The 14796-nt window shown below is 42.3% G+C and overlaps 2 protein-coding genes across 2 annotated transcripts; one reads left to right on the top strand and one right to left on the bottom strand.

The window, feature by feature from the left end:
- Positions 1–49: 49 nt before the first annotated feature.
- RPL10 (ribosomal protein L10) lies at positions 50–5122 on the top strand. The gene is made up of 6 exons (XM_083356894.1): positions 50–208; positions 1254–1312; positions 1550–1657; positions 1749–1887; positions 3769–3931; positions 4893–5122. The coding sequence occupies exons 1-6, from the start codon at positions 186–188 to the stop codon at positions 5046–5048; spliced, it is 648 nt and encodes a 215-aa protein (XP_083213020.1). The 5' UTR covers positions 50–185; the 3' UTR covers positions 5049–5122.
- Positions 5123–6834: 1712 nt separating this feature from the next.
- Positions 6835–14669, bottom strand: LOC310634920 (deoxyribonuclease gamma-like). Its single transcript, XM_083353457.1, has 10 exons — positions 14479–14669; positions 12723–12811; positions 11851–11937; positions 10992–11095; positions 10825–10844; positions 9552–9842; positions 9307–9464; positions 8886–8982; positions 8677–8795; positions 6835–7442 (listed from the first exon to the last, which is right to left on the bottom strand). The coding sequence occupies exons 1-9, from the start codon at positions 14617–14619 to the stop codon at positions 8721–8723; spliced, it is 1062 nt and encodes a 353-aa protein (XP_083209583.1). The 5' UTR covers positions 14620–14669; the 3' UTR covers positions 6835–7442; positions 8677–8720.
- Positions 14670–14796: the final 127 nt, after the last annotated feature.

Genomic DNA, 14796 nt, shown 5'->3' with positions numbered 1-14796 from the left:
AGCGGTGACATTTATAAGTAGTGCGCAGGCGCCGCTCCACTTTCTTTCCGCTCGGCGAGGTACGTACGCGTGTGATGGCGCTAACGTGGTTCAGGGAAGGGGAAACGAACTAGGCCCCAGACCGGGTCTCAATTTGAACGTCAGGACTGAAATACTGTACCTTTTTCTCTTTCAGGCCTGCAATTATGGGCCGCCGACCAGCACGTTGGTGAGTTAGTGAAACGCTTCGTCGCGAGGATGAAGCAAAAGGGAGCGTGGCTGCTTTTCGTTGGGAAGGCGATGGGCTTCTTCCGGAGGGAGAGGGGAGGGAAAACCAGGCTTACTCTTAAGATGGTGTTTCTTTCTTAAAAGTGTGGTCGGGGGACTCCTGGAGCCCCCCCCCCCCCGAGAACCTTTCGGGAGGATAAAATCAAAATTGTTTGATTTTGATATCGAACATACTCTCACAGCTAAGAAACAAATGTCATTCTTACCTGGTTTTTTTTTAAAAAAAGGTTTTGTTTAATAAAAAATGACATCTGACTGGTTTAATTTTGCTATTCTTGTATGATCCAGTAAATACAAATGAACCAGTTTTATTTTATAATATAAACGCTGGCAAATATAAGCCAAATGAACAACAGTAATACTTTTTGAGAGAGGTTTCAGCCACTTGTCAGAACTTTTGCCAATCACAGAAGCATTAATTAATGAACAGTTTCCCTCTTTATTCATTGAGACAAAGTGTCTATAGATGGTGATTGTTGGCAAAGTTCAGGATTGTCCATTATTTTACATTTCTAGTCTTTTACTTCATGATGCAGGCAGCTTTTAATTTAAACCATCATCGGTTACGTACAAATAGTAAGAACTCACCTGGAACTAAAGCATAAAATTCCCAATGGCAAGTGAACAAAGTGCCAAGAGGGTTGGATTATTCTATTCCATTGTAACCAATATAAAAAAATGTAACAATGTACGGCAGGAAGCAATTCTCTGCTATATCTCTGTCATTTTTCTTCAGACTAATAAATGGGCTTGTACTAGAAGGATAATATGAATGAGGTAGTTTAACTCTAAAGCCAGTTTCTTGATTTCCCACTTACTCAATTTCATATTCTTCACTAAAAGTAACAGATTGCTTAATTTGAAATTGTTAAGACCACCATACTAAGGAAAAGCTCTCTAAACGTACACCACCAGAAGAGGGTAATGTCAATTTATTTAAATCAAGGGTCTGCAGTTTCCCACTCACTGTTTTATTTTTCCTCTAGTTATCGATACTGCAAGAATAAGCCTTATCCTAAGTCCCGCTTCTGCAGGGGTGTTCCTGGTAAGTGGGATATTAAAATTTCTTGGGTTTAACTACATTTAAAAATCTATTTAATAATATGTATATATGTAGTTTTGGAGAGCCATGTAGTATTGATTCTGTTTTGGTATTGGCTAAAAGGACCCAGTAGCCTGGTTCCTAATTTAATGAGTAATTTCACAATTGATAAGCTTATCAGAAATGTTTCAGTATGACTTCATATGAGAATGTTTATCCTTCCCCCCCCCCCCCCCCCAGATCCCAAGATCAGGATATTTGATCTGGGCAGGAAGAAGGCGAAGGTTGATGAGTTCCCACTCTGTGGGCACATGGTGTCAGATGAATATGAGCAATTGTCATCAGAAGGTAAGGAGCAGTAGCAGATAGTACAGCCTATCTGTTTGAATGCTACTGATATTTGTAATCTGCCGTATTTATACCTTGCATTTTTCTTTAGCTCTAGAAGCTGCTCGTATCTGCGCCAACAAATACATGGTAAAGAGTTGTGGCAAGGATGGTTTTCACATCCGTGTGCGCCTGCACCCCTTCCATGTCATCCGCATCAACAAAATGTTATCATGTGCTGGAGCTGACAGGTAAAAAATGTATTACAGAGCCAGTTTTGGTGTCTGGCTTGTGGGAGAGCATGAGAATGAACTTGCAGTCAATTAAGCCGACCACCACTGTTAACTATCAGTGGCTGGTGTGCACTGTCTGCACACAGCAATTCCCTTGGTTGTGTACGTGCCCTGTTTGTTGTACAGAGCACCTTAAGGGACCTTGGGAACATATACAGGTGAAACTCGAAAAATTAGAATATCGTGCAAAAGTTCATTTATTTCAGTAATGCAACTTAAAAGGGGAAACTAATATATGAGATAGACTCATTACATGCAAAGCAGAATAGTTCGAGCCTTGATTTGTCATAATTGTGATGATTATGGCTTACAGCTCATGAAAACCCCAAATCCACAATTTCAGAAAATTAGAATATTGTGAAAAGGTGCAATATTCTAGGCTCAAAGTGTCCCACTCTAATCAGCTAATTAAGCCATAACACCTGCAAAGGGTTCCTGAGCCTTTAAATGGTCTCTCAGTCTGGTTCAGTAGGAATCACAATCAAGGGGAAGACTGCTGACCTGACAGTTGTGCAGAAAACCATCATTGACACCCTCCATAAGGAGGGAAAGCCTCAAAAGGTGATTGCAAAAGAAGTTGGATGTTCCCAAAGTGCTGTATCAAAGCACATTAATAGAAAGTTATGTGGAAGGGAAAAGTGTGGAAGAAAAAGGTGCACAAGCAGCAGGGATGACCGCAGCCTGGAGAGGATTGTCAGGAAAAGGCCATTCAAAAGTGTTGTGGACTTTCACAAGGAGTGGACTGAGGCTGGAGTCAGTGCATCAAGAGCCACCACACACAGACGGATCCTGGACATGGGCTTCAAATGTCGTATTCCTCTTGTCAAGCTGGTCCTGAACAACAAACAATGTCAGAAGCGTCTTACCTGGGCTAAAGAAAAACAGACCTGGTCTGTTGCTCAGTGGTCCAAAGTCCTCTTTTCTGATGAGAGCAACTTTTGCATCTCATTTGGAAACCAAGGACCCAGAGTCTGGAGGAAGAATAGAGAGGCACACACTGCAAGATGCTTGAAGTCCAGTGTGAAGTTTCCACAGTCTGTGTTGATTTGGGGAGTCATGTCATCTGCTGGTGTTGGTCCACTGTGCTTCATTAAGTCCAGGGTCAATGCAGCCGTCTACTAGGAGATTTTGGAGCACTTTATGCTTCCTTCTGCAGACGAGCTTTATGGGGATGCTGACTTCATTTTCCAGCAGGACTTGGCACCTGCCCACACTGCCAAAAGCACCAAAACCTGGTTCAATGACCGTGGGATTACTGTGCTTGATTGGCCAGCAAACTCGCCTGACCTGAACCCCATAGAGAATCTATGGGGCATTGCCAAGAGAAAGATGAGAGACATGAGACCAAACAATGCAGAAGAGCTGAAGGCCGCTATTGAAGCATCCTGGTCTTCCATAACACCTCAGCAGTGCCACAGGCTGATAGCTTCCATGCCACACCGCATTGAGGCAGTAAATGCTGCAAAAGGGGCCCAAACCAAGTACTGAGTACATATGCATGCTTAAATGTCTTATGGCGTATAGCTCATGGGGTTTTCATGAGCTGTACACCATAATCATCACAATTATGACAAATCACGGCTTGAACTATCTTGCTTTGCATGTAATGAGTCTATCTTGTATATTAGTTTCCCCTTTTAAGTTGCGTTACTGAAATGAACTTTTGCATGATGTTCTAATTTTTCGAGTTTCACCTGTATTAGTCAAGTATAGTAAGAAGCAGAATGTGAGTGGTTGACTTCAGTCTTGAGAAATTACGCTAAGAGTTTGATTGGTGGTTGATGGCATCACTATCAGTGCACTATGCAGATTGCAAATTATGTTTTGTCTTCTCATTAGGCTCCAGACTGGAATGCGTGGTGCTTTTGGCAAGCCTCAGGGCACTGTGGCCCGTGTGCACATTGGCCAAGTCATCATGTCCATCCGCACTAAGGTGCAAAACAAGGAGCATGTAATTGAAGCGCTGCGCAGAGCCAAATTCAAATTTCCTGGACGTCAGAAGGTAGGCTTCATAAATACGTTAAATATATGTTAAGTATCTCAGTTTGCTTATGAGACCATGTCATTGCGTTTCTATTCTTATTTCTGATTTATTACATTTAATGTCCTACCATAATCCAGATGGACTTGTCAGTTCCATAAGAATTCCTTTTTATTCCCAAATCCACTGAGTCCTAGAAGTAAATCACCCACTGGGCTTGGGATTCTTATTTGTTGACAGGATACCTCTAAATAGTGAATAGAATAGGAATAAAGAAGGGAGGGCAGAAATGGTGTGTGTGTGAAAACATGGGCTAAATCTGGCTGGGGAGTGCAAAGAAAAGTATCATCCCCAGTGCATCTATGTGGGAGAATGGTAATGTTTCTCAACCTCAGCACATTTAAGATGTGTGGACTCTCAACTCCCAGAATTCCCCAGCCAGCAGAGGCTTAGATTGCTGCCAATTGCTCCATTGTAATCCTCTTTTTTCCCTTTTCTGATCACATGATCTAGAGGAGACTGTCTCAGTACACAAACGCACTGTCGCATGCAGATGAAGTATGTGGGAAACACAAATAAAATTCAGCACAGAGAAGAAAATATAATAGCCTCCTATGTCCGCTGCTGATAAAGGGGTTGGGAAGTAATCCAAGAGACATATTCTCCATTCCTTCCCTGCCTTATTTGCATGTTATTGTAACTGCCTCTAGATCTGACATGTCAAACTTGTGATGTCACGTGATGTCGTGCAACGTATTGGGACGGGTTTGCCATTGCCAGCAATGGGCTGGGCGCAGCTTCCGGATGACGCATCCAGCCTGCGGGCCAGCAGTTGACACCCTTGCTCTAGATGGAATGAGCATGTAGGCATTTGTGACTCTTAGCTCCTTGAAGACAATTGTATAGGCTGCTTCATTCAGACTTTCCAACACAGATTGGATTCTTGGCCAAACTTCTCTTTTTTTCTCCTCCTGTTTTCCAGATCCATATTTCTAAGAAATGGGGCTTCACCAAATTCAATGCTGATAAGTTTGAAGAAATGGTGTCTGAGAAGCGCCTCATCCCTGATGGCTGTGGAGTTAAATACATACCCAACAGGGGTCCTCTAGATAAATGGCGTGCCTTACATGCAGCATGAGAGTCTGACCTCACTCGAGGACAATTGTGTTAATTTCTTGACAGAAAAGGCATCAAAATAAACAGCTCTATGTACCTACTGTGTGATCATTACTGCTAGGGTAAGAAGGGGGGGTATCTTTGAAAAGTTGTGATTCTCACATTAGCAAATTTCTCTTCCTGATCTGTTACCTGCATACGTAAGGAAGGGACAGAAGCCCAATTTTGGCATGGCAAAAATTCAGGATTGGGTTCTGTGGTTTTAAGAACAATTTATTTTCAGTGGGAATGCTTGAAAATAGCCTGAAATGCCTATGTGTAAAGTTACCAATCTAATCTTTGCAACAGACCGATGTGATTAGCTACTTTATATATAGACTGTTGGGAGTTTGCTGATCATTGAGTATTTATAGTTTGTTCAGTTTAAAAAACTTCCTTCAGAACAGGAAATTTTAAGTGAGAGTTGTTAGGGGTAAATTCGATATTGTCCATGGGGTTTTCTTGACAAAAATACTGGAGTAAATTGCCATTTTCTTCTCCAGCCGACCACGTTTGATCACAACACTCCATTACGACCTGTCCGTCTTGGGTGGCCCTGCATGGCGTAGCTCATAGCTTGATTGAGCTGCACAAACCCCTTCAATACAACAAGTCAGCGATCTATGAAGAGGCTTTATGGTCTTAGGTTTTTTTAATGTTGAATTTCAAGCCAACTTTTGCACTCTCCTCTTTTTTGATGAAAGAGGAGAGTGCAAAGGTTTGCTTGAACCTCAGCATTAAAAAAAAATAAGACCACGGCATCTGGTCCCATCAGTTCCTGGCAAATAGACAAGGAAGAAATGTAAACAGTCATAAGATTTGTTACTTTATTTTCTAGGGCTCCGGGATCACTGCAGATGGCGACAAGCCAAAATACATTCAAGTTCTATAGTGAGAGCTAATTAAGAATCAATTGCATATTTCGATCATCCCAAGATTTAGATAACTGCCTTTAGATTGAAATATTACAGAACTCAACTGTTGGATGGACAATGTAATCCTGCCAGCAGTTTTGGAATTTCCAAGTCATACTTTTGTCATCCCTGCTTAGCTTCAACTGAGGTCAGCCAGGTGCTGCTAAGACTGAGCTCAGAATAAGCACTTGCCAAAATCAGAGTTGCGTTTGTTCTTTTTCTGTCACAGTTGAGGGAGAATTACGTTGCTGGAGCCAAGCAGGTCTGCTGCCTATTATCTTGGGATAATAGACTTTATCCCACCTTTATTTTCATAAATAACTCAAAAGTGGTGGATATAACCAATATTTTCCTATTTTCCCCCATAACAACATGAGAGGTTGAGAAAATAACTGGCCCAAAGTCACCCAGACTAGAAGTCAAACTTTCCTAGTTTCTGTTGTGGTGCCTTTAGTCAATAGGCCCGTGTTTCTCAACCTCAGCAATTTTAAGATGTGTGGACTTCAAAGTCCCAGAATTTCCCAGCCAGCTGTCAACTGAAAAGTTACTAAGGTTGAGAAACACTGCACTAGACTATCGGGGAATTGTTCTGTACTCTGGATAGCGAGGCATTCTGGGACCAACGCTGGTTAAGTGAAATAGAGACAATCTAAAAACAAGGTTGACAAACTGGAAAAAACGTAAATGATAAAAAATGGTTCATAAGGAGCTCCAAATTTTAAGTTACTTCCTGTTCATATCCTAATGTGAAGGGCAAGAAGTCGTGTAAGAACATGACACCTCTGCTATTAGAAAGTATTTGATCTGTCTCTCCTGTTACTTGGGACAGAAAAAGCTACTTAAAATGCTCCCCTTTAAATCAGTATGTTAACTAGGCCACAAATTAGACTTAAGCCATAGTTCTTTTTAACCACAGTTTATTGGGTAAAGTGTGTTCACACAACGTGGTATACCATGAACCCTATTCTAAGAGCCAGCATGGCTGACTTCACACAGGATATGAATTAAAAACTGATGTGATGGTTTGGTTTGTACAGCATCCTAAATCTAAACTAATGAGACACCTATATTCACACATCATAGCAACTCTCAAGCAACGTTTAATTTAATCCTAGTTCATACAATGTCTGAGTCCTGAGTCACAAAATAATTTCATTTTTAGCCTAACATAGGCTAAAAAAACTGCTCAGTGTTTAGTGTAAAGCAATACATTGAATTTTGTGGAGTTTTTTAAAAAAAACTTCTTGTTAAATAACATCTTAACTGCACATTAAGCCTATTATCTTAAGATTGGCAATAGCATTTTAACTCAGTTTCAGACAGCTGAATGTTTATCAAATACTATACCAATCAAACCTTTTTATTCAGCCTCAAATATAGGTAAACTTCCAGCACACTTCTTGAGGACCGCAAAAGCCTATTCTGCTGCCAGTGCTTTGGTACTTGTGGCAAACCTGTTCTTCCTGCAAATTACTGCATATAGAAGAGCTGGGAAACACTATTTAGGCAACTGGGTCTGCTCTCAGTTGTCCCAAAGGTGCTTTATTTTCAAAAGTCAACTGGACTTTCAAGAAAGCACCTTTGGGATAACGAGTCACTTGGATGATTTGAGAATCTCCATGGACACTTTTCTTTTGCTTGAACAACACCTAATGAGAAGGAAGGACTCACTGGAGAAGAGCCTAATGCTGGGAAAGGTTGAGGGCAAGAGAAGAAGGGGACGACAGAGAACGAGGTGGCTGGATGGAGTCACTGAAGCAGTAGGCGTGAGCTTAAATGGACTCCAGAAGATGGTAGAGGACAGGAAGGCCTGGAGGAACGTTGTCCAGGGGGTCACGATGGGTCAGACACGACTTTGCAGCTAACAACAACAATCCAGCAAAGCAGGACTGTCTTCGGAGAACTGGCTCCACTATACAGATAGTCCTTGACTTATAGCCATTTGCTTAGTGACCGAACTTAGCAACGGCACTGGAAAAAAATGACTTGTGACCATTTTTTTCACACGACCATTGCAGCATCCCCGTGGTCACCTGATCAAACGTCAGCCGCTTGGCAACTGGCATGCGTTTATGACGGTTGCAGTGTCGTGGGGGTCACGTGATCCCCTTTTGCAACCTTCTGACAAGCAGTCAATGGGGAAGCCAGATTCACTGAACAACTGGAGCAATCCACTTAACAGCTGTGGCAAGAAAGGTCAAAAAAGGGGGCGCCACTCATTTAACAAGTGCTTGCTTAGCAATGGAAATTTTGAGCTCCGTTGTGCCCAGGGCTATCTGTAGTCCCAAACTGCTCTTCTAAGAGGATTTGTTTTTCCCAACACTGAAATCAGGTGTTCCCATTTGTGACTTTCAGACTTTGGTAGGGGTGGGGGAAGAGATGGGATGGTGAGAATGGCAGAACTGCCTGGGACCCACCCAAAAAAAGTTCATTGTTAGAACTGGGGAAAAATGGGCCAGTTCTCTCTATTCAAGGCAATGGAATGGAATCCCAGGAGTTATTTCGGTATTTGGGGGTGATCAACATTGAAAGTGAGCAATAAAAAAAAATTACGCTGAGATTCGAAACAATGAGAAGCAAATGATAGTGATGCTCACTTCTATGACTAAAGCAGCATACAAGTTGACAACATCCTACTCCTGGGCTCCGGTTGACTTTTATTGAGTAGGGACCTACTGTAGGTTAGAGATTACTTACTTCCCTCATTTCCCTTCACTTTACATAATAAGCCAGTGGACAACTTAGAGTTCCTGCTGGGTCTTTGGAGCAAGCTTCAGCTTCACCTCCACAGGATAGTGATCGCTGATTTCTAAGGCCTATAAAAATGAGAAAGTCTGGGTTTTTCTGGCTTGCCAAATATAAGCATTCCTTTTTGTTTAGGAAAGAGAATAAATAAGCCAACTCACCTCTTCTTCACACAGTCCAAGTTCCTTTGTGAAATTGTATGCCTTTGCTGATCCGGGCACAACAGCAGAGAGTAATTCTTCTCCATGAACTATGATTCTAAGAGGAAAACAGTGACTGTTGGGCTGTTTCCAGGTTTCAGCAAGATGATTGGGGTACTATAGAGATGGCCAATTTGTGTCAGGAAGCGGAACAGTGTACCATTCCTGGAGGACTGGTAGGCCTGACTGGGGAAGGGATTCAGAAGTGTTCTGCCTGCATTTCTAAGCTTAATTCAATAGACTACTCAGCAGAGCAGCCCTACCTTGTTATTAATGACTGCCTGCCTCAAAGACTGACAATGATAGGGCTGCCTGTGGGATGATGGAAACATGTTGGAGAAAGCAGATGGCTGAACTTGAACGCTGCAGTTTAGTACAGTACCTGTCATAAGAACAGCAAGTGCGGTGGCTGACGGTGGTATCTTCCTGGTCACTGATAAGCCAATGGAAGGCAGGGTGATTGCGCAGGCGGATCCTGGTCCATGCGCTCATTGGGATATAGGCACCACCTGCATTCAGGTCTCCCAGCACCATCACATTCTGTTGAGGTGCAGCAGGAAGGCAGGTTGGGAACACTGATTGGCTCATCTAGTTCAGCAATGTCCACCCCCTGCTCCCAGAATGTACCTCCGTTTTCCACCAGTGCATTAGTTCCATGCATACTTCAAATAGCAGGTCAAGCTCAAGGGCAGCTTCCCGAGGACAGCTATGGTGCAAGAGTAGCACAAAGTCTGAAGCAACTGTGGAGAGGTGATAGCAATACAGACAACTGTGAGCTGATAAGGATTTGTCCACATCTACCAATACACCTCCAGAGACCAGCTTGGTGTAGTGATTAAGGCACCGAGCTAACAACCAGCCTGTGAGTACTCTTCTTAGCACAGGGGTCTTCAAACGTGGCCCTTTTATGACTTGTGGACTTCAACTCCCAGAATTCCTCAGCCAGCGAAAGCCAACTGGGTGACCTTGAGCCAGTCACTTTCCCTCAGCCGTAGGAAGCAGGAGAGGGCAAATCACTTCTGAAAAAGTTGCCAAGAAAATTGCAGGGACTACAGCAGGCAACAGGTGAAGGCATAAAAAAGCAGTACACCTCCAAGCAGCCTGGAAGCCCTTCCTCATGGCTACACAAATTGGACCCAAAATAAACGTATGTCATGGCACAACTGTATCTGGTGTTGTTTTTCTCCTTTTCGTTATTTGCAAATAATTATGGGCATTTAGTATATTATACTTCAAGAATATTACACAGTACTCTTTAGATTTATATTAAGCTTTTCTATTTAATAACTATAAATTATCAATACTGGTCCAAAAATAACTACTTGGACGTTATTGAATACCTCAATCAAATTAGGATGCTGAATTATTACTCCAATGTATTTTTTTAAAGCACAGTATACATAATATATAGGGACGCGGTGGCTCAGTGGGTTAGGACGCTGAGCTTGTCGATCAGAAGGTCGGCAGTTTGGCGGATCGAATCCCGAGTGCCGTGTAGCAGAGTGAGCGCCTGTTACTCATCCCAGCTTCTGCCAACCTAGCAGTTCGAAAGCACGTAAAAATGCAAGTAGAAAAATAGGGACCACTACAGTGGGAAGGTAACAGCGTTCCGTGCGCCTTTGGCGCCTAGTCATGCCGGCCACATGACCACGGAGACGTCCTCGGACAAGCGCTGGCTCTTCAGCTTTGAAACGGAGATGAGCACCGGCCCCTAGAGTCGGAAACGACTAGCACGCATGTGCAGAGGAACCTTTACCTTTACCTTTATACATAATATCCTGCCTATAACCACACTAACTCTTCCATTATTAGTTAATGCTCTAGCCTACAGCGAAGAGAACAATTAGCCAAGAAAACCCAGGCACAGTTTCCACTATATTTACTGGGTTATATTTCTTACAGTTGTGTACTCCTTCAGAGCTGGAAAGTTGTGGTTACAAAATAGAAGGATTTCAGTTCTTGATATATATTTTTTTCTTGCCATGTCTCACTGGATGGCCACTGAGGTCCTGGAACTTTTGCCCAGAACAAGTTCTTAGACTTATTTACAGAAACGCTAAAGCTTACCTGTGTACGGGGAATGGAAATGCACAGCAAAGGGTCCCCTAGCAAAAGCTCTCGCATCCTCATCTCCAACTTGACACTGAGCCATAACTGACACAGCATCCCGACTGTCAGTGAAAAAAAATAATCAGGATAAAAAGGTTGTGTCCATGAGGATTCATTATCCAAAAGACTTAAGTATGGACTCTTTCTCTGGTTATGTTTCCTTGGTTCATCAGGCTTTTGGCACTTGCCCCAAACTCAAAGTCTTTCTGTCCAAGCAAGATTCTCACAGAATCTTTTTTAGCTAGGTTTATTGAAATGAAAGGAATATAAGATTTTTCAGTAATTGTACTATTTCCCATTGAGAAGCAATTCACTCCCTACTTCCTTAGGACTTTTCTAGTTTCCTTTAATTAACTTTCTCGTAATCCAGAGAAGAGAATTTTTCAATGGTAGGGAATTGTAGCTGGTTGTTTACACGACTGTTAGTTATCTGAATTTTTATCAGAGAACTCACCATTACATCATACATGAAGGTGAATTAAATTTGAGACAACCTTCCCCAAATCACCTTGGACAATTGCTCTTGTATGGCCCGAGGCTCTACTGAAGGACCAGACTGGAGACAGACCATCCAAGAGAAAAACGTATATACATTTATGTGATCATTAAGAACTCACATAAACTTGATGGCACATAATCAATCATGAACAAATCTACTGGGAAGATAAATCATAGGCAGGACAGAGACAGTAGGGAATAAAGACTTGGATTTAAATGTCGATACGCAGGATAACGTTTGATAGCAGATATTCAGCCAGTGCTGGCTTTGGTTCTGGAAATTCTGGTTTAATGCTATTTTCAGATCCGCAAATATTACCGATACACAAAGACATTCTGCTCCTTGTAGCTGCTCCGTCCAAGTCTCTTGCTTTCTAGGCAGCTGTAACGATGAGAAGGATCATACCTGCCATATGGGGGACAGGAAAGGAGGAAATCAGTGATGCTGTGTTACTTAAAAAAATTAGATGTCACCTTCCCATTGAGACTTTATAGTTCATTTCAGGTTTAAGGAAAATGGCCTATTGCCTCTTCCAAAAGAAGGGATAAAACTGATGGTGGTGATTTCTCTTTTCGCTGATTCTAAACTAATATTTACAGGGAGATACTTTGTCCCAAAAGCTCTGGTTGCTTTCTACCTGTTTCAGAATCAACACAATATATTTCACCACATTCAGAAGAATGACAAGACACATTCACTTCCCAAATAAATATGCAAAGTATTTAAGGACGGCCACAGTAACAATGACATCTCAGTAGAACATTCTTTAAGTGTCCTCCTTTGGATGTACAAAGGCTGCAATTCATTAAATAAGAATGTGTTCTCCTTGATGAGAGGCAAATTCCAGAGCTCAGAAATAGAGCTTTGGGGAATGGAATAAGACTGCAGCTCAGTTGTAGAAAATTTAAAAAATTTCTTTCTGCCACCATTAAAACAACCTATATGAATACCGTATTTTCCGATGTATAAGACGACTTTTTAACCCATGAAAATCTTCTCAAAAGTTGGGGGGGTCGTCTTATACGCCGGAAAATACGGTAATAGGTACAATATCAGTGCTACCTATTCCAGTGCTTTTCTTTCTCTGGTGCACTGCTCAAAGTGTGATCCTGCATTTTCACCCTACTGCTTTACTATCTGCAGATCACCTTATTCTGTGGTACATAATGACTAGAAGTATTTTCTAGTACCTATTGAGCTTCCGCAGTAGCACCTGAATAGCCAGTCCCTTGGAGTCACGCACTTCTTGCACAGCAGAGATATCACAACGAGACAGGATCTGGTAATGAGAAAAGAGATGTACTTGTTATTGGTATGCCCATCCACTGCATTCATGGACTTGAGGTGTTCACCAAAGCATCCTGGGAATTTTGAGGTCCACATATTTTATAGTTGCTAAGTTTGAAAAACTGCTCTATATTATTGCCAAGAGAATCTGATGCTGCATGGAATATTAAAGCATCACAGGCCAATACTACCAAGCTATCTGGTGTCCCATAAGATAAGTGATAAATGTTGTCAAGCTTCACACAGCTAGGCAATCAGAAGGTAGAAAGGATCACATGGACCTCTGCAAGATGTCTTCAATGCTGATGTTGGGAAACATGCAAAATCTTGGAAACCATAAGAGGAATTTCCAACCCTTATTTAAACTGAGTTTGCTAAAACAGTCTCTTTGAATGAGCTCAAATGCTTCTTCCTGAATTTCTCACTACCTGGGATGAGTAGCTGTTTTTAAAATAAACTCTGAATTGTCTTTGGTCTCCTGATGGTTTATATCTTCTCTCCCTTCCATTATTTTCTCAGTCTCCTCACTCACTCTTCCAATTTTTCATTATGCTGTACATTCATTGACAAGAATTAGATCATCCCAATCTTGTTAAAAGAAGAAATTCTTTTGGTTAACTAAATATGACTGGTATGTATTAGGGTAGGCAACTTTCTGATCTTTGGTCAACCAGATTCAGTACTGTCAACTCCTTGTTTGCACCTCCCCAATCCCTTCCTCCTATGTTTGCTGAAAAAATAGCAACAATTTCCCACCTTTGTGTATCATGAATCCTAAAAATGCAGGGTAAGTTCTAAAATCTACAAAAAAAATAGGTAAATGTAAATCCAAATTCCCTCTGAAATCACAGGAGGAAAAGAAAATCCTGCTCCTGGTCACTATGCAAAAGTCATACCTCCAACTGTGGCCCTCACCAATCCCAGACTGGCAAACAGCTCCAGCCACCAAAATATAAAAGCAGTTGCAGCACTTTCCAATTCTTCTAGAGACACCCAGAGCGACTCAGAGACCTTTCGTAGCTGTTCAAACACTGCCACTTGCCTTATAGTAACATTGCTTTTTGCTTAGCTGAAATGGTGTCAATTTTTATTTTAAGATGTGGTATTTCCCAACTGATGAATGAACTGTTGCATTTCTCCTTTTGGTTTGTATACTATGCCTGACTTCTGTCACAACCAATCTTTGCTAGATTTATATCTCACCTTTCATTAGGATATCAAGGTGGCAAACACACTCCTCCATTTTCCCCCACAACAGCCACCCTGTGTGATGGGTTGGGCTGAGAGAGTGACTGACCCAAAGCAGCCCTGTAACTTCCATGCCTGAAGGAGGACTTGTCCATTTTTGCCCTTCCCCATTCCAGCTGTCCCTGGATCACTTTTGGATCTGGGTTGAGTGCCAGCTTCTCTCACTGCACTTTTGTTACCACCTCTTCCACCCACTAGTCCAGGGGCCCCCAACCCCCAGTCTGTGGACCAGTACCAGGCCGTGGCATGCCAGGAACCGGGCCGCACAAACAAGCAAAGCCCCATCTGCGGGATGCAGACAGCGCACAAAACCACGCGCCCTCCAGTCCATGGAAAAATCTCTCTCCACGTAACCGGTCCCTGGTCCCCAAAAGGTTGGGGGCCTCTGCACTAGTCCAATCATAAACTCACCTGCACAAGAGCTCTCATCACTTTCTGGTTGGCTGCCTTGGCTTGTCCAAAGCTTTGTATGTTGAAAGCACAGATTTTGAAAGATGCAGCCACAAGCATCATGTCCAGCAAGAGAAGCAGAAAGATGAAGGCTTGTGCCATGGTATGGGCCTGGTATGTATTTGATCTCAGGAGACAGCATGTGTGTCTCCAGCTGCATAGGAGGAAAACAGTGGTGCAGAAAACTACATGGCCACATCAACAAGGGGGAGAACACCACCTTTTGTGCTGCATGTTGAGTTAGGTATGGAACAATGTTGTAGAGAAAAAGCTGGATTT

Source organism: Vipera ursinii (genome assembly GCF_947247035.1).
Source record: "Vipera ursinii genome assembly, chromosome: 2".
NCBI classification, from domain to species: Eukaryota; Metazoa; Chordata; class Lepidosauria; order Squamata; family Viperidae; genus Vipera; species Vipera ursinii.
Note: the sequence above shows the minus strand (reverse complement) of the source record. Positions and strands in the feature narration are given on the sequence as shown.